The 19,223-nt window shown below is 44.2% G+C and overlaps 1 protein-coding gene across 1 annotated transcript in view; it reads left to right on the top strand.

The window, feature by feature from the left end:
* Window positions 1-18,994, top strand: part of ADAM19 (ADAM metallopeptidase domain 19) — a 71,271-nt gene extending 52,277 nt beyond the window's left edge. The window contains exons 12-23 of the mRNA XM_063121562.1: window positions 373-550; window positions 1,571-1,660; window positions 4,214-4,409; window positions 6,276-6,384; window positions 9,290-9,494; window positions 9,978-10,055; window positions 11,735-11,843; window positions 13,533-13,677; window positions 14,714-14,795; window positions 15,353-15,568; window positions 17,425-17,577; window positions 18,872-18,994. Coding sequence (XP_062977632.1) covers window positions 373-550; window positions 1,571-1,660; window positions 4,214-4,409; window positions 6,276-6,384; window positions 9,290-9,494; window positions 9,978-10,055; window positions 11,735-11,843; window positions 13,533-13,677; window positions 14,714-14,795; window positions 15,353-15,568; window positions 17,425-17,577; window positions 18,872-18,994 — 1,684 coding nt within the window. The remainder of the gene's footprint in view (window positions 1-372; window positions 551-1,570; window positions 1,661-4,213; window positions 4,410-6,275; window positions 6,385-9,289; window positions 9,495-9,977; window positions 10,056-11,734; window positions 11,844-13,532; window positions 13,678-14,713; window positions 14,796-15,352; window positions 15,569-17,424; window positions 17,578-18,871) is intronic.
* Window positions 18,995-19,223: the final 229 nt, after the last annotated feature.

The raw sequence follows: 19,223 nt of genomic DNA, 5'->3' as shown, positions 1-19,223 counted from the left end.
CCACTGAATGGGCCATGTGGTCATGATTTACTTCCACTTTTTTCCCGTGTGAAGAAAGAGGAAGCATTGTGGGATAGAGGTGGGGTTGGGGGGAAGTGATGGTATGGAAATGTGTGTCCCCCCATCTGATGATGGTCATGGTTGGGCATCTGCCAAAAGCCTGCACCCTAGCAGGGGTCCACTGGCAAGAGGCTCCTGGAATTGCTCTTTCTCTTCACTATTGCAGCCTGCTGGTTCACCATTGGGAGCATCTTGCCTGAAGGCACTCAAAAACCCGGAGCCTGACCCCTCCTGAAGCATCCCTAGTCACCGTGATATGTCACTCGAGGATCAATTCCAATAATGTGTCCTTCTGCCCACGCTTGTTTACAGGGACCCATTTCCAAGGGTTTTCAACAGGTGTAATAGGAAGGAGCTGGACCGGTACTTGCAGTCTGGTGGAGGGATGTGCCTTTACAATATGCCAGATACCAAGACCTTATATGGAGGGCAGAGATGTGGAAATGGTTATCTGGAAGAAGGGGAAGAGTGTGATTGCGGGGAAGCAGAGGTAACTCTTCTTTCGTTATTTCCATAAATGTCATGGTCAAAGGGATTGTAGTAAAACCTTCTCCTATGTACTACAACATTTACTGGAATTAAAAACTAAAATATAAATTGCAGTGTAGGCAGAGAATGAGAAAATGGAACTATGTGAGATCTGCTTTGGGTTTTTTAGATTATATCTTTGGACCCTGCTTAAAAAGTTTATTTTCCCCTTACTGTTGCCATTTTGTTAATTATTCCTTTATAGGCAATGAAAGCTCCTCGATATTCCTTTAGGGCACTGTGATATTCCTCAAGGGCATAGTCCTACGTGTGTTTAGACAGGAAAAAAGTCCTTAGGTTGGCTGGGGAATTCTGGGAGTTGTAGGACTTTTTTCTGTCCAAACATGCATAGGATTGCACCTTTAGTCAAAATTCATCCCACCCAAGGCTGTTGAGGTTAAGCCATGCCAGTTTGCATAAGTGGGTGTGATCTGGAAGACGCTGGAAGTTCAACACTCCTGCACTAGAAAGCCATGTAGAAGGGTGGGTTTTGGATTCACAATGATCATACATGCAAACAGTATTGCATATAGCCACAGCCCATCATAACATAAAAGGGAAAGGAATGGAATATCTAAAACAGTTCCACAGTGATCCAGTACTTGTCGTTCTCCTCACATACAATTGCAGATCCTGCTGTATGAGAAACTCTGACCTGAAAATAGTATTTTGATCCCAATTTATTTGAGAATTGCTGCAGTTGGATCATTGTGGCAGCCCAGAAGAACATTGCAGCGGCAGTGATATGAGGGCTAGAGAGAATGCTTGGGGTGTGTTCCAGAGTCTTTGTTGTGCTCGGGTTGAAGACAGAAAACATGTGCAGCTAGTCTTACAGCCCTTCCCCACTCCCGAACCACAGCCAAATGCTTTCCGATGTTTTTAGATTCCGAACATCTGCCCTGTAAACACAGCATATGTCTTGTTTCCGAACATCTGCCCTGTAAACACAGCATGTGCCTTGTTTCTTCTGTCTCTCCCTCAGGAATGCAATAATCCTTGCTGCGATGCTGCTAATTGCTCTCTGAAGCCTGGTGCTGAGTGCGCTCATGGGACCTGCTGTCACCAATGCAAGGTGGGATGACTTGGTTCTTCTCTCCATAATGCAAGAAAAGAAAGGATGATAAAGGAGAAGTAGGAGGGTGGGGACAGGTGACCTCATTCAATTTGGGGCCCATTTGGATGTTAGATTTAGTGAGTGCGAGAGCTGATCCACGCTTCTCTTTGGGAACCACAGGATAAAAAGTGGTCACATCTAAATAGAAGAGAATACCTGTGCAACACTGTCAATTGTAAACTGAGTGCATGTGTCAAAATGCCTGGACTTCCCTGTAGAAAGATGCAGAAGTAGTCTACTTTCCCTTTCTGTGTTTACTCCAGGGCAACCTGGCTGGCTAAAGATGCAGGTCCTGTTCACAGTTGACGATGCCACATTTCTATTTCGCTATTACCTGGACAGTTTTTGCTTGAAACAGCTTCTGTTACTGCCTCTTTTGTGACACCCTGTAGATTGAAATCTTCAGGTGTTTGTACACTTAGGCAAGACTATGAAAGAGTCACCTATTTTGCCCTCTACTGTATCTTTGGGGAGCCTCACACACATGTCAGCTGTTTAGGCTTATGCTGGTGCCGCCCTGCGATTACGGGAGTTAACAACTGCAAGTAGAAAGCTTGTCTTTCAAAGGCAGCAACTGGGCCTTGCTGGGTTTGGAGCTGAGCCTCCCTGCTTGATTGTATTACCAGTTTATTAGTGTCTCTTTTTGTGTGCTGTGCCTCTGCATGGAAAGACAGAACATGTGCTTGGGAACTCAGATTGTGTTCTCCAGGGGGCTTAAACTGTCTTGCATCTTGGCTCATAGCTTTCTCTTCTACGCTATACTGCACACACAAATTCCTTTACCAGCCTACTGACTGATCAAACTACATTGACCGGGTGGTTATATATACAGGCAATGGATGTTTAAGTCTCACTTTACATCTCAACTTTCCTCGGAAAATGTCCTTAAAATAAGCTTGGTATGTTAACTCCTTTCATGCTTCCCCTTGAGGGCCAGTTCTCATGATAACAAGCCACCCAGTGGTTGCTTAAAATTACTGCGTGTGCTGGTCCTATGCTTGTGGCCTACTGGTCATGTGCAGCCACTTTACACGCGGGATTCAGCATTTTGCACATCACTGCCAACATAGATTTAGCATGCATTGTCTTAATCCACATTGCAGCAGCTGCATATTGCTGTCTAGATACAGGCGTGGTACCAATGTACACAGCAATGTCGAGCAGCAATGATAAAAATCCTCAGCGATGGGAAGAATCAATCGTGTTCTTGGGTTTTGCGTACATAGAGGCTTCCTTGTGATTTTGTGAATGCAAACCCCTTTCTTTCCTGTCACTGTGCTGAACTTCGCAAGGAAAATGCTACGGGTCAGCAGTAGGTGCACAATCTAATAACAGTCACACTGCACTGAGCCAGTAGGGATGGCCTGGTGCTACCCAACAGCTTGGTTAATGGACAGGACATTGGCTGTGACTATGGAGCCAGGACTCTGGAAGTGCTACTGAAGATTTATGTTCAGAGCTAGAAGGAGCTGGCCCCTACCCTATCTGTCTAGAACCCCAGCTTGTTGAGGAAGCTCTTCAGTATCTCAGGCAGATGCTTTTACTGGCCCTGCTGTCTTAAACATTGGAGATGTCGCAGATTGAACCTGGGATCTTTTTGCAATACAAACTGCATGTTCCTCTATCATTGAGTGGCAGAGACTTCTCCCCTTGTGTGGGAGAAGTCGGGCCATGGATAATGAGTAGGGAGGGTAGAGTATCACTAGGAGGCCCCTAGAACACTTCAGAGAGTGCTTCAGGGGAGGCTTTGTTGAAGCAGTGTCTTAAGAAACAACTTAAAAGGAGAAGAACTTGACAAAGAGAGATGGGAGATGGACTATTTCAGGTAGAGGTGAGACAAAAGGGGAACCCATTGTTGGCAATGGTGAAAAGTTCTTTCCATTTTGGTGATGCTTAGGAAACTATGTGGAATGAAGGTAAAGGTTTGCCCATGAAGACTGTGAGGAACTGATGATCCAGTGGATTGGAATCAATCATGTGACAAGTCAAGGAAGCATTGCAGCTGGCTTTTTTGCCCTCAATGATGGTGTTATTGGTTTGCTAAAATGTCATTCTGATCATTACATGGTTGCTTATTGGCTGGGATACTTAATGGAAGGAGAAAGAATCAAAGTTTATTGTACTAACCAAAGGTCATGACAAATACATCAAAAGAAAGCATCCATACATATATACAGTAATACAAATACCTTGAAATTACACAGATAACTTGAAATTTACCATAACTAAAACTCAGCTTTCACTCAGCCGTCTGAATCTCCATGGCAGTTTATGGCAATTTTGTCTAGTTCTCTCTTCCTTATCTTTTTTGCTGCCAGTGCAAACAAAGCCACTTTATGTGTCACATAACTGTTGATATCACTCAAGAGAAAAAGGACTGTTTCTGCAACTGTTTCTTCTTATTCTGAATAATAAGATGTGTTCACCTGAGTTCCATCCAGAAATAACTGCTTCTTTTATATGTTATTGATTGATTGATTGATTTTTTATTAAACTATTTTAATTCCTTAGCTGATCTCACCAGGAACTCTTTGCCGGGAACAAGCTAGACCATGTGACCTGCCAGAATATTGCACAGGCAAATCACCGTTCTGCCCAGCAAACTTCTACCAGATGGATGGCACTCCGTGTGCAGATGGGAGAGCATATTGTTACAGCGGAATGTGCCTGACCTACGAACAGCAGTGCTTGCAGCTGTGGGGATATGGTAAGGAGGGCTGTTCTCTGAGAAGGAATTGCTACAAAATGGAGGAGGGGGTAGGTCTAGAGGTCTAGGGGAATGAAGGAGCATGTTTGGGTCTAGAGAAAGGAAGGAGCATATTGTTCCTATACTGCACTTGTGGGGGCTGTAGCGGTGACATGATGCAGGAGAAGGAGAAGGGATAGGTTGGGACATGAATGTAACTCTCTATCCACTGAAGTGACTGTGATATTAGGAGCACTTGGCTGATATTCAGTATAATGAAACGTGTGCTAGACCTTGGTCCCTTTATATGAGGGAGAAACATGCTGGTAGAGCAATGTTAGTGAAGATCTCTGTGCTAGCAATGGAACGGAGCCTCCAAAGAAGAAAGATTAAAGAGGCAATGTTTATTGATAAGCTGAAACCTGATTCCCATGTAAAGGATGAGATGGAACAAGCCATGATGTTTATTAATGCGGCTTGATTAGCTGTTGAATACAAGTGCTGAACGTTAATCCATGTTCCCTCATCGAGGTTTGCCCTGGTCCTGATTGGTTCTGGCTTTGTTTATAAGGGATATTGTAGCATACTCCTGTTTGTTACTGAAGCTCAGGTTTTGTACTGAAACATTTCACATTTTAAAATCTGTTTATATATGTATATGTTTAAAAATTTTAAAGCTATAAACTTTTTTTTAAAATTAAACTTTTTAGATATATTTTTTAAAAAATCTATATAAAAAATTATAAACTGGATGCACTACTAGTGGTCATTTGTTTTGTTTTTTGAGAGAAATCATTCCATTCATTCCACTAGTCTGTTTCATTGATGAATTTTTATCCGTTCTAAGGTATCTAATATCAAATCCCAAGTCAGGCCTCTAAATGTTATGAAATTATCTTAAAATACTGTTTTAACTGACAATATAAACTGGCTGGGTTCCCTCCCCTCTTTTTCATCTTGTCTCTAATGTTTTGAGAGTGAAGAATCACTCTGAAGTTCATCTTCACAGCTGTTAAGGCTAGAACCACTTTTTTAAAAAAGCAATATGACATTCTTTTATTACAAATTTTTATGCCAAGATGAGTTGCCCGGGAAGCAGCATGTGGATCTCACTGGCCTCATTCAGAAGACACCTTAAACCCATGGCTTTAACCACGGTGGTTAAGCCAGAAAGCCGGGCCGTGTTTAGAAGACACTTTAAACCATGACTTTAACCATGGTGAATAAAGCAAAAAGCCTTATTTGCCATGGCTAAAGCCATGGTTTAAAGTGTCTTCTAAACACAGCCTGGCTTTCTGGCCTAGCCAGCATGGTTAAAGCCATGGTTTAAGGTGTCTTCTCAATGGGCCTGGTGTGTATATTTTGCAGTTCTGCTGTGTACATTAGTTCACTGATTGTCATGCTACCTTGTCACAGGAAGAATGATATTCAGAGCTACTGTTAGGCAGAGTGAGACAGCCACCTCAGGCAGCACATTGATCTTCCTGAGCCCCCTGGCCATTCCCCTTCATCAGAGGACAGAGCCATGTATCTGGGCCTGCTAAAGTTGATTTCTGTCTCAGGTTTGGTGGAGGATGCTATCCCATTGCCAGTGTTGAAGTTAAAATTCAGTTAATGTTGCTTCCTTGCCAGTCCAGTCAGCTTCTGTATGTGGAGTGGGAGTGGTGCCTCAGGCAGAAAAAATGTCATGGTCTGAGCCTAGTGATATTGATGACTTAGGTGGTTTAGTTTCCAGTGAGAGATAGTTTTTGTTGTTGTTGTTGTTGTTGCTCTTCTCACCTAGGTTCACATCCAGTGCCATGGATGAAAGCAAGGGGTGGGGGATGATAGATTTGGGTAAGCTACCATCTTCCACAGATATCAGTCACATGAATCTCTTCCATACAGGAGCGAGGCCAGCACCCGACCTCTGTTTTGAGAGGGTTAACGCTGCTGGAGATTCCTATGGGAACTGTGGGAAGGATATCAATGGCAGATACAGGAAATGCGACACAAGGTAGAAAGCAGACTAACTATTCTGTTGGGGATGGGATACCTCTGTGTCCTCACAAGTGAAAGGCTGAAAAATTAAGTATAAAATTTAAATTATAATGTGACTGGGTACAAATTAATGTTGATCCCTTGGCAATTTTGTTATGCTGAATAAATGAAATTGCTACCTGATACATTGCCAGTGTGGTGTAGTGGTTAGAGCGTTGGAGATCTTGGGAGATCCAGGTTCTAGATCCCGCTCAGCCATGAAGCTTACTAGGTGACTTTGACTCTCAGCCTAATCTACCTCACAGGTTGGTTGGGAGGATAAAATGGAGGATGAGGAACGTAATGTAAGCTACCTTGGGTTCCTTCCAAAGGATAAAAGGCAGGCTATAAGTGTAATAATAGAATAAAATATTACATCTTTTGGGGGCATGTTCCCTGGTCTGGGAAGGAAAAAAACCAGTAATTGTTCCTAATCTCTCTGCTCAGAATATTCCCCTGCTGCTCTTTGTGGTTATGCAGCTCATACGTGAGAAGAACAGTAGAATAATGGCATATGAGTAAGCACTCCTCCTACTATGTAAAGTGGCTAGTAGGAGTGCCTATTCATGAGTAGATTTGCTCCTTGGATCGTATGCACCTGGTGAGGGGTTGCAACAGATCTGCTAGTGAGGAGGACACAGCAGGCTTGTGTGTTTACTCATGAGAAACCCACTTTCCCTCAAGGAAGCCTGAAAGCATAATGCTGATCAGTGAGTTATTCTAGGGTGGTCCCAAGGCGGAATTGGGGGGAAGCTGATGGAATTGCACCCATTAGTTGCAGCTGAGGGTCAAACTGGACATGATTTTAAGCACATTTTAAAATCCTATGATGGGGATTGCCACCTTAAAAACAACAACAGCCATGAGGATCCTTGATCCAGATCAGGAATGCATCAAAGGGAAGAGGTTTAACCCTTTCTTCCTGCACCATTTTCCTCCTGAAAATCTCCCTCTAAAGCTTGTACATTTTTTTTTAACAACTGAGGCAAATAGCAGCTTTGGCATACAGTTTTCACTGGGGAAAGAGCACTGGTGGAGAGAGTCAAATCCCCGCTGCCCCCGCCCCCCAGTCACTTTTTGAAAAGAAAGATGTGGCTGATTTCAAGCGTGCAATGTAAGAGCACACTTCAAGCCACATTCAGTTTGACCTGAGCCAGATCTACACGTCGTTGCGAAGGCGCTTCCGTGCGCCTTTTTAAAAGATGTAACCTAAAAGAAGTGCCTCTTTCTTTACTGTGTGTACTGTGAGCTAGGCAGCGCCGCCTGCGGAAGAATCTCTACCCCATTCAAAGACGCTGCTCTGCTCTGGTCGCTTCCCCCTCGCGTGTTCTTCCATTCGAATAATTCCCCCTCCCACCCGGCGGCTCTTCTGGCGCGTCGCGGCGGCTCCTCCTGCAAAACACTTTTCTCCCTCGGTGTGTTTGTATTTGCGTTTGCGTGCGCGAGCACACACTGAAGAGAGTCCCGGGGAGATGTCACCGCAGGGGAGAGCGAGAGGCAGGAGCTGAACTCGTCCGCCGTGCGCACGCAAACGCAAATACAAACACACTGAGGGAGAAAAGTGTTTTGCAGGAGGAGCCGCCGCCGCCGCGACGCGCCAGAAGAGCCGCCGGGTGGGAGGGGGGATTATTTGAATGGAAGAACACGCGAGGGGGAAGCGGCCAGAGCAGCGTCTTTGAATGGGGTAGAGATTCTTCCGTTGGCGGCGCTGCCTAGCTCACAGTACACACAGTAAAAAAAGAGGCGCTTCTTTTAGGTTACGTCTTTAAAAAAGGCGCACGGAAGCACCTTCGCAATGACGTGTAGGATCTGGCCCTGACTGCAGTCCTAAAGGTTCCCTGCTAGACAATCCTTAGTCTCTGAGATACAAAGGGCCTACACCAGTAAGGGCTCTGTACATCAACATTATTCCCAGAAAGTAATGGGAAGTTACTGCTAGTGTTGGAGCACATATACCTGGGATGGGGAATGTAGGTTTTTAGACTGCAACTCCCAGCATACTTCTTGGCTATGCTGGCTAGGGCTGACGGGAGTTGCAGCCCAACAAAATGTGAAGGCCCACATGTTACCCATCCATTATATAGTGTGCTCCTAGAAACCTACCTGCATCAGGAAGTGCAGAGCCACATCCTGCATAAACTGAATCGTCCATGTGTGCAGCCTAAGGCTGGTCCGGGCTGGTCACGGCTGAGTCCCTGTGTGTCTAAATGATGCACAGGGACTCCCGGGGTGCAGGGGGTGATGGGGACGAGTTTTCCCAGGGATAAAAAAAACCCTGGGAAAACCTGATTCTTCCCACAGTCTCAGGATCATCCTGAGACCATGGGAGGAGTGGGTGTCCAGCATCCCAGCTTCTTCCCTCCTCCCCACAAGTAACGGGGGTCAGCAGAGAGAAGGAGCTGGGCCTGGGGCAGTCCAGGGACATCGGGGGTGGGGTGGGGAGCAGGGGTGGGCCTTTTTTAAAAAAAACAACAACTTACCTTTTGCTGGAGAAGTGTGCTGTGGCTTCTTTTCCTTTAAAAAAAATGGCGGCTGTGATGCGTGCGACATCCCTCCTCCCATCCGGGACATCACACTTCCATTTAGACACTATGGGATGATCCTGGAAGCAGGTAAGTCCGGGATCACCCTCCTCCCTCCCTCTATGCTGTATGGTGTAGAAAGGGCCTAAGATACGGCATAGCATCATAATGTATTCTTGCGGTTAATAAGCGTGATTTATGGAGGTCAGCTTCTGATCACATGGGAAGTTCTGAGTCTCAATAAGCCCCTCAAGTCTCCTCTTATTGTAGGACATAAATGACAGCTCATTTGATGTGAGGAAATCTGAAAGTGTAACCAGAATGATCAGGTTAACATACCCTCCACTCTTCTCTTCACAGAGATGCTAAGTGCGGCAAGATACAGTGCCAAAGTTCTGCTTCCAAGTCTTTGGAGACCAATGCTGTTCCCATTGACACAACTATCACATTAGATGGAAGGCAGATCCACTGCCGCGGGACTCACGTATACCGAAATGAAGAAGACGAAGGGGATATGTTAGACCCAGGCCTTGTGATGGCAGGAACAAAGTGCGGCGACAGTCATGTAAGCGTGGGCTGCCTGCTGCAGCCTTGCATGTTACCCACATTTACACTTTGAAGAGAGCTCAGTGTACCTGTTTTCAAAGTGCTCAAGCACTACATACTTTTGGGAGGTTCTATATGTCTCTTGTCAGAATGAACAAGAGGGCTGTACTGTTGGAAAGCAGCTCAGGCCAAGAGGGGATGTCCTAACCTTTAGTGCTATGCTCTGTCTGGCTGGGAGCAGTGCTCCCACCCCCAATACAAGGCATTGCTGCCAGGTTTGAGGTTGATTATATGTTTCTCCCCTCTCCGTGGCCCACCCACCCATGTCTGAAGGCTAGTTCATTGTTGTTCAACCTCATGCCAGCAAAAACAGGGAACCCTTTCCTCGGGAGAACAATGACCTCTTGCTCTTCTTCCACCACTTATTTGTTTGTTTATTAACACATTTGTATCCTGCCCAATATCACAAGTGTTATCATGAATGCACGTCTTTCTCTGACAGGTTTGCTTCGAGGGGAGCTGTCGGAACACCTCGTTTTTTGATACTGGAGACTGTGGGAAGAAGTGCAATGGGCATGGAGTAGGTATCTTGGTTTCTGGCTTCTTAATCAGGCACTCTGTGGCGCATATGTGTATGTGTGTGCGTAATACACACACCTGCCCGAGACACAGACACACACTTACATTCAGGAAGCAAAAAGAAAGATTATGTCCTGTCAGAGAAATGCTTAGCTTTAGAATAGCTTTCGGTTCAATTGCATCCACTTATGGGGGAGATTTCCAACAGTTCTTGCATAATTTGGTTTGTTGAAGGGTTAACGTAAAGCCTAAATTGACCAAAACATGCAACAGGCTTTAAAGGGCTTTCCCCCACCCCCTTCTATTGTTTTCTATCCTGTACTAACAACGTTAATATATTACATAGATATCAAATGGTAGATTCAAAGGTGTTTTCTTGTATAATGTATGAAAGTCCTCTTAAAGTAAATTCAAAGGCGTCACAGGGCAGTCCTAACACCCAGCGCTAGTTTGCTGGATGGGGGTTAGGATTAGGCAGTTAGGATTTGGCTGCCAGTGGTAGAGGAGAGATCCAGACGGACAGAGTCCTCCACTGCTATGGAGGCCCCCATTATGCCTGCAGTTCTGCAGGCATAACTGTTCAATCAGTGACGGTCCCATGGATGGTAGCCAATGGAAGGCCCTGAAGAAGGCATTCTGGGGGCAGGGCAAGTTGGCTTTAGATCCACCAGTTTGAAAGCTCCTCCATTTTCTGGAAGGACCCCAGGATTTGTTCTCTCACGTAGGCTAGCATGGAGCCGGCATAGGAATTTCCTATCCCTCCACTGTACCAAACCGGAGGGAACTTTTAAAAACAAAATACACCACTAAACTTTCTTTTTAATCCCTCCACCTTCTGCAGTGGTCAGTACAAGCTAGCAGAACTTCATCCAGAGGTGACATATCTGCCACTTAGTTTGGATTGTTGGTAACTTTGGATTGTTACCATTAGGGCCATAAATGTTTTGATGTATGTGCGATGGATTAAAGACAAGGGGGAAACAATACATAAAGCACGATTGATTTCAGTTTTATTGTCCTAATCCTATTGGACTATGTTTTATAATAACATCCACAAACTATCAGATCTTCCACTGGACTTCGTCAACTGACCTGTTAGAGGTGGTTGGATGTTGAGGAACTTGTATTGAAGTAGTTCTCTTTCAACAAGCTAAAACAGATGTTGAATTGAAGACTTTGGGGATTTGTTAGGCATAAAAGGAAAGACTATTGAGTGCTATGTAGATCTTTGATACCAAATGTTGGATGATCTGGCTTTTCCTAAGCTGTGTTCCATCAGAGAAGAAGTTATCCCCATCTGTTGTGGCTAGACAGTGTTACAGAAAATATCTGCTGGGAGGTTAAAAATAGTGGGGAGTTGTCTTGGTCCAACTTGAGGAATGTACATATACCCCAAGAGACTTTTGAAGTGTGGAAATATATCCTTTGGAACTTGGATGATAGAAATGACAAGAATTTTCAAACACTGCATTTCTTGGGGAGGCTGGTTGGTATGAGCACTAATGATCAGGGAAACTTTCTTCATATAGATCTAGATTTTTAGGAGGGTTAAGCTCCAACAGATGCTGGTAAAACGTGCAAGTGCTCCTTTCTTATCAAAGCTTCTGTGTTGTAGAATGATCATGTGTTTCTGGTAACTAGGAAACACTGGTGTTAATTCCTTGATTGTTCTCTCTACAGGTTTGCAACAACAACCAGAACTGTCACTGTTTCAGTGGATGGGGACCTCCATTTTGCGATAAATCTGGGAATGGAGGAAGCCTGGACAGTGGCCCCATGCCTCCAGAAAGTGGGTGTGATTTATGTTGTTTGTGGAAATTAAGGAAAATTGAATGGAGGGGGGTCATTGGGGCAGGGAATTAGCATCAGAACTGGGCATGTTTAGCCTGGAGAAAAGAAGATTGAGGGGAGACATGATAGCACTCTTCAAATACTTAAAAGGTTGTCACACAGAGGAGGGCCAGGATCTCGTCTCGATCCTCCCAGAGTGCAGGACACAGAATAACAGGCTCAAGTTAAAGGAAGCCAGAATCCAGCTGGACATCAGGAAAAACTTCCTGACTGTTAGAGCAGTACAACAATGGAATCAGTTACCTAGGGAGGTTGTGGGCTCTCCCACATTAGAGGCCTTCAAGAGGCAGCTGGACAAGCATCTGTCAGGGATGCTTTAGGGTGGATTCCTGCATTGAGCAGGGGGTTGGACTTGGTGGCCTTGTAGGCCCCTTCCAACTCTGCTATTCTATGATTCTATGATCAGATGGAGGACAAGGCATCTAGTTAGACATGATAGCACTATTCAAATACTTAAAAGGTTGTCACACAGAGGAAGGCCAGGATCTCTTCTCAATCATCCCAGAGTGCAGGACCGGAATAACAGGCTGAAGTTACAGGAAGTCAGATTCTGGCTGGACATCAGGAAAATCTTCCTGACGGTTAGAGCAGTACGACAATGGAATCAGTTACCTAGGGAGGTTGTGGGCTCTCCCACACTGGAGGCATTCAAGAGGCAGCTGGACAACCATCTGTCAGGTATTCATTGAGGGGGTTGGACTCGATGGCCTCATAGGCCCCTTCCAACTCTACTATTCTATGATTCTGTGATCTATACCAGAAGCTGGACAGAAGAGGAAATTCAGCAGATGTTTTCCTCAATTATGCAGAGATGTGACGTGGAGCCCGTCTACACTTGTCTAGATGAAACGTAACAAGTTGGCAGAGATGACGTCAGCAGTCACGTGATGCTGTTGTTGTTACGTTTCTTCTGACTTTTAAAACCGTTCCACTTTCTGTTAAAATCGTTTTAAAACTAACAATGTGCCCCAACCTTTCGTTGTATTCAATGCCGTCTTTCAAAGTCATGTCTTGTGACCATGGTCTTTGCTTCCTGATTAGGACAAGTGAGGGCTTTTCTAGGGGAGGGAGAGCTGGCACAACGCGACGAGGGGGAGGGGGAGGGGGAGGGAGGGCGGTGAAAGAGGGGACAGAGGCTTAATTTTTTTAAAAAACTGCTTATCTTTCGGGGCGCACGTGGCCCCTTTAAGACGCTGCAGGGCTTCCCTCGTCCCTACGCGTCGCCCCGCCTCCCTGCCGGCTTATCCCGGCAGGTCTAGCTCAGAGTCACCGGAAGAAGGAGGTTTACTTCAGAGCCGGTATGAGCATAATGAAGAACGTTCTAAAGAAGAGTGTGCCGGGGTAAAACGATAGAAGAAAAGGTATTTCGATTGACTGGGCTCAAGTTGCATTTTGTAACGTAGCAAGGGAGGACGCAACAATGCACTTAAAAAACGGTGTAATGAATAGTGTAGATCCTGCCGTGATATAACTAGCAGCCCTTGTTGAAAATTTCTCTTCTACTCAACTATTAAAAATACAGGAGTCCTGTCCTCTGGTTTCTTGCATCTGGTCACCATAGGTGGGGAAGAATTATGGTAAAGGAGGGCTCCAATAACCTTGTTGCTTTTGCTCTTTTCCCTGCTAGGTCTTGTTCCAATCCTAGTAGGAGTCTTGGTTTCCATCTTGCTTTTGATTGCAATTGCAGCTGCTGTTTGCTGCTATAAATGGAGAGCCAGGCTTGTGCCACAAAAACAGACTATCTTTACTCCAAAGAAAACCCAGCAGTTCAGGTGAATATTTATAGCGTGGTGGTAATTGGTGCATTTCCATTTCTGAAGCTCAATAGACCAGTGCCTGGGAGTTTTTCTAGACAAGTTTTTTACTGAGTCATCGCCATTTGTCATTCATGACTGCTTACAGGTGCTTTAGTTGACATTGTAACCCTCCAGTTTTGCCTCTGTTTTCTAAAAGAACTTCCAAAGCGGGGTGGTTTAGAGGAGGAAATCTTGTGTTTTGGGCATTACAAAACAAAGTGCAACCACCAGTGTAGTTGTGTTGTTCCACTATACAACAGCACCACCTAGAGGTTATGTAGCAGAAAATACAGAAAGACAAGAAAGGAAAATAATTTAATGTAGAGCTCTGATCTAAATTCTGCGACAAAACTGGAGAAACACCTGATTAAACAGCCTCATCTAAAAAAGCTCTAGATGAAAGAGTAACTGCGACCCCCATGCACGCCACTCAGGTTTCTTGGAGGAAGGGCAATATATATATACTGACAAACAGATTTCTGTAACTACAAACATTTAGGCATTGAAAAGGGAAGAAAGTATAACTAATTTCTTCCTCTTGTGCAAAAATGCCAATTATTTCTACCCTCGTCCAGTTCACTCAATCACTGTGTATCATACAGGCACTTCCTGCTGGGAAATTTAGTCTAGTTTATCAAGAATATCAGTGCCCATAAATGAGCCTGGATTATTGCAGTGCACTTAGTCAGTATATTGGCCTCTTCCAAATATCTTATTTGAAGGTGTGAAATGACCCTTTCTGATTCTAGTCTACTTTGGATTCCTTGGGCTTAGTTGTACAGGGACTCATTTCATATATACATTGAGAAGCAGCTGCAGTCACAGACGTGGGCCACAGCTAGACCTAAGGTTTATCCTGGGATCATCCAGGGTTTGCCCCTGCCTGAGCACTGGATCCCCTGTGTGTCACCTAGATGAACAGGTTTGACTCCTGGACAATCCAGGGATAAAACTTAGGTCTAGCTATGGCCGTGGTTGGTCATCCTTGATTCCTTTTGTTCTTCTGACACAGCTCTCCTCCTCCCATTCCGAATGTTGCCAATGGCCACGCCAACCCAGCCTTCAAGCTGAAAACTCCACAGGAACATAGAAAGGTACTTGAAATGGCTTACACCTCCAGGGTTATCTAATGCCTGATCTTCTTCAATGATTGACCCATGCTGGTCATTCCCTAGCATTAAAAAATATGTGATCCAAAGGAATGTTTTAGCTATACGGCTGCTGCTCCTGTCACAACTTAAGGATACAGGATGAATGGAATTATTTCGTGGACCATTTGGGATTCTCCAAAGCATTGTTTTCTCACTGCAAATGTTTGTGTGTGAACATTCAGTCCAGCATTATTTTATGGATTTAAAATTTGTCATATAATTGTTGAAACAATGAATTCATATTGTTTATGTTTTAGGTGCAAGCTGCTCCGAGGGCTTTATAGAGCCAGGTGATAGGGTAGAAATTATTAAAATAAATAAAGACAAGGATGCACAGGGATGAGAGTTGGGGAAGGCATTTGGTAATAAAATTGAGGTTGTGCAGCCAGTGGATAAATATATGGTTAGCATCCATATTTCGTTATTTGAAGTCTGTAAGGAAGAAACAAACAGCAATGGTTTCAGAAATGTTACCTGCTATTTGTGTGGTTTGCATGTAGGTTATTGGCATACCAAATATCCCTCCAAAACCTGAAGTGCTTTACTGCCAGCCACCTCCTGAGCTCAAAATCCATGTACAACCACCACCTGCGCTTCCCGCTAACTACACAAAGAAACCTCCCGTTGTAGTGCATCAAACCGAGGTCAAGAATCTTCCAAGGCGAACTCCACCAAACAGACCTGCGCCGCCAGCTCCAAAAGTCATTGTTCCGCAGGTAAGAAATTTGAGATAGGTGGAGATCCTCTGTATCAGTGGGAAGTTGTTTGCATAGGTTGCTGAGACCGATGGACCGACAAATGGACCGACAAATTTCAGCCTGCTTTTAGCATTATAATGAGAAGAAATGACTCACTAGAAAAAAACAGTAATGCTAGGGAAAGCAGAAGGTAGAAGGAAAAGAGGAAGACCAAACAGGAGATGGATTGATTCCATAAAGGAAGATATGGACATGAAGGCCTTAGCTAGATGGGGCAAAACCCCGGGGCGATCTGGGATCACTTGAGCCCGAGACCATGGAATGTGTGGCTGGGTGTCGCGGTTTGTCCTGGTTCCTCGCAGTTCCTTGCGAGGAGCCAGGACCCATGCGTGGGGTGCAGAGTTCCTCAGGAGCACTGCGCCCATGGGGGGGGGGAGCGGGGGAAATATATATATATATTTAAAGCTTACCTTTTGCGCACGAGCGCTCGTGAGCATCTTCCCCTTTAAGAAAAAACAAACAAAATGGTGGGCACAACGCCTCTCTCTGTGTGTGAACAGAGGGGGAGATCTCACAATAAAAATATCACAAGACCTTCACCCTTTTGGCCCGCTAGACTGCTAGGTCTAGCTAAGGCTGAAGTTACAAGATCTGAATAGGGTGGTTTACAACAGATGCAACTGCAGTTTGCTGATTCATAGGGTCCCCATAAGTTGAAGTCGACTTGAAGGCACATAACTAACTAATTTTAGCATTACCACTGGTGTATGTTGGTAAATGTGTGCTAATGCAAACAGATCTCTTTTCATGTTGAAAGATGCATTTGGTAGAAGCAGTGCAGGTATTGCTCTCCTGCCAGTCATGTATGCCAGCACTGAAATAAACACTTGTATAGCCATCTTCAAATATTCCTTTTTCCCTGATATTGCTGGGACAAGCTGCACTGGTACTGCTTTCCCTGCAGGGAGAGTCCTTGTGCCAGTTTCCCTAATCAAATAATATTGGCATCTGTCCTGGCCTTTCTAAAGAGTCTGATGAAATATTTGTGGAACACCAGTCAGGCTGAAACTGCAGGACCATCCAGGGAGGGACTCATGTAGCACCAAAGAACTTTTAGATAACTTAGGTACATTTAAAACAAAACAATTTTGCTGGCCTTTTGGTCAGTAGAAGCTCTGGATCCTTCACTGTTCTTCTCTGGATGGAATCTCACGCAGTACGTGGAAAGCATCATCAGCATCCTTACAAGACTTGATCACAGTTGATTATTAAAAGGCAAACCAAAAGTGTGACTATTTTTTTTTTAGCAAATCAGAAATATTTCAGCAGAAATTAGAAATGATCAAAGGAATCTTCATATTAAGTGCAACAGTTTATAGAAAAGCACATTTGAAACTGAGGCCCACAACTTGAGCAGCATGTGCAGTGGGCGTCCTGGTCCTGATAAGTCTTTTAGTCCAATACATCCGGAGGGTGACACAGCAGGCAAAGCTGTGTGAAATGATTGGCCATTGTAAATTTGGCTTGCATTTCCAATGATGCAAATGAACGGCAATCCAGCATTTTGACTTACATATAATTTTTCAAAATAATAATAATAATAAAACAATATACAGCACTATCAATTTCTGAAGCATAATATTTCTGTAGCTCATACAACAGGAAACTGGGAACAAGCAGCATATAAATCATTACCACAAGTCAGTAATAAATAAACTCTTTATAAGCAGCCATTTATTTCCATTCTGGGATCCTTGACATCACAATGGGGATTTGGGATTTTGTCCATCCTGGCCATTGGATCACTACCATTTTTATAGACTCGCCATGAGAATGTTAGAAGAGCCCTGCTAGATCTAACTCTCTTGCCTTAGGATTCTTCCAGACCACGGCCACCTCAGAAAGCTCTTCCTGCGAATCCGATTCCGGCAAGCAACAGAGCTGGGCTTCCCAAGCTAAATACAGCCCCAGTACCACCACTTCACGGTCCTGCAAGGAATACGGGAGCACACCAGCATTTTATGGAGGTGAGGCATTATTATTATTATTATTATCATCATCATCATCATCATCATCATCATCATCATCATCATCATCCCGCCTTTTCCTCAGTACTGGGACTCAAGGCAGTTTACAAAATTAAAACATGTACAAGTAAAACATATAAATATAAATTACAAAAGTTAAAATAGAATTAAATCTACAGTAAAATTAAAAACATGTTAAAAAATTAAAAACTGTAACAGGTTAAAATACACTAAAATCCAATACGTTAACACAGGTCCAGTATAGTTCCAAAAGCCTGCAGAAACAAAAATGTTTTTGCCTGCCTCCAAAGTTGTAGCACAGAGGGAGCCAGCCTAGCCTCCCTGGGAAGGGAGTTCCAGAGTGTTGGGGCAGCATATATGATGATGTAAAGATAGAGAAGCATGAAGCAAAATGACTTTCTCAGGTATTGTGTAGCAATATCATTTCCCTTATTTACGGTATTTTAAATTGGCCGACCAATAGCTCTCTGGGTGGCCTCCAAAGAAAAATGATAAAGTCAGTATTAGAATGTCACTAACCATTGCAGTGTAAAAAATTCAAGCAGAGAAGGGACCTAACTAATTTCACAGTATAACTGAAAGTACATTGTGAACAATCAGGGGAATAAAATTACAATTTTAGGATTGCACAACTACAAAGCCGGGAAGAATAAAAAGGTCTTCACCTGGCACCAAAAAGACTATAAAGAAGGTGTTAAGGGGATCTCTTTGAGGAGGGTATTCCAGAGCCGTGGTGCCAGCACCGAGAAGGCCCTTTCCCTAGTAGCCTCCCGCCTCACTTCACTTGGCAGGATGTGTGGAGCCAGGGCCTCAGAAGATCTTCTTTGAGGCATATAGGGGGAAGGCAGTGTTTTATGTAACCTGGTGGCAAGCTGTTTAAGGGATTAAAGGTTAAGAACAGCACTTTAAACTGGACTCAGAAACAGATTGGGAGCCAGAGCAGCTGACAAAGCACTGGAGTAGTATGATCAAAACCCCTGACTGGGTCAGATGTTCTAGTTCAGCATCATCTTCAAGCAATGGCCTGTTCTGCTGGAGAAGTGGGAAATACAGAATTAACTACGTGACTAAAATGAGCGCCCACAGCCAAAGTTTTGAGTTCCAGGTGCTGTGGAAAAACAGAGGGCAGCCATCACATTGAGCTCCCAGAGGTCTCTGTCTGCCTGATGCTGGAAAGCGTGCATGAAATGAAACGGATCTTGCTGTGGTTTAGTAAATACATTCTTATATTCATATGAGTAGCTCATCCGCTGTTGATTTCACAACAACGTAGCTGGGCCTGGCTGTTGTTCTAGAACAAGGAAGTGTGACTGCCCAGGCCCAAGAGGATAGCAGGATCATCTTGATCAAGAAGTCAGACAATGCTTTCAGATATCATATGGAACTCAATCCATGATAGCTTCATGTTTCATTGGGGCGTGAGTAACTGCATTGGCCTGTTTTGTAATGTTTGAACAGGCTTGCAAAGAATTACTGTTCAACGGACTTGGTGTAGGCAGTAGTTGCCATGCTAGTTTCAAGCCTTTTGAATCTGCATTAAGAGCAGCAGGAATTGGTGTTGAAGGGTGCCAGCTTATGAGTTACGCAGAACTCTTCATGAAGCAAAATAAAATACTTATTTGGGA

Source organism: Elgaria multicarinata, chromosome 3 (genome assembly GCF_023053635.1).
Source record: "Elgaria multicarinata webbii isolate HBS135686 ecotype San Diego chromosome 3, rElgMul1.1.pri, whole genome shotgun sequence".
In the NCBI taxonomy this organism is placed as follows: domain Eukaryota; kingdom Metazoa; phylum Chordata; class Lepidosauria; order Squamata; family Anguidae; genus Elgaria; species Elgaria multicarinata.
The sequence above is the reverse complement of the archived record's forward strand: the minus strand, read 5'-3'. Positions and strand labels throughout refer to the sequence as shown.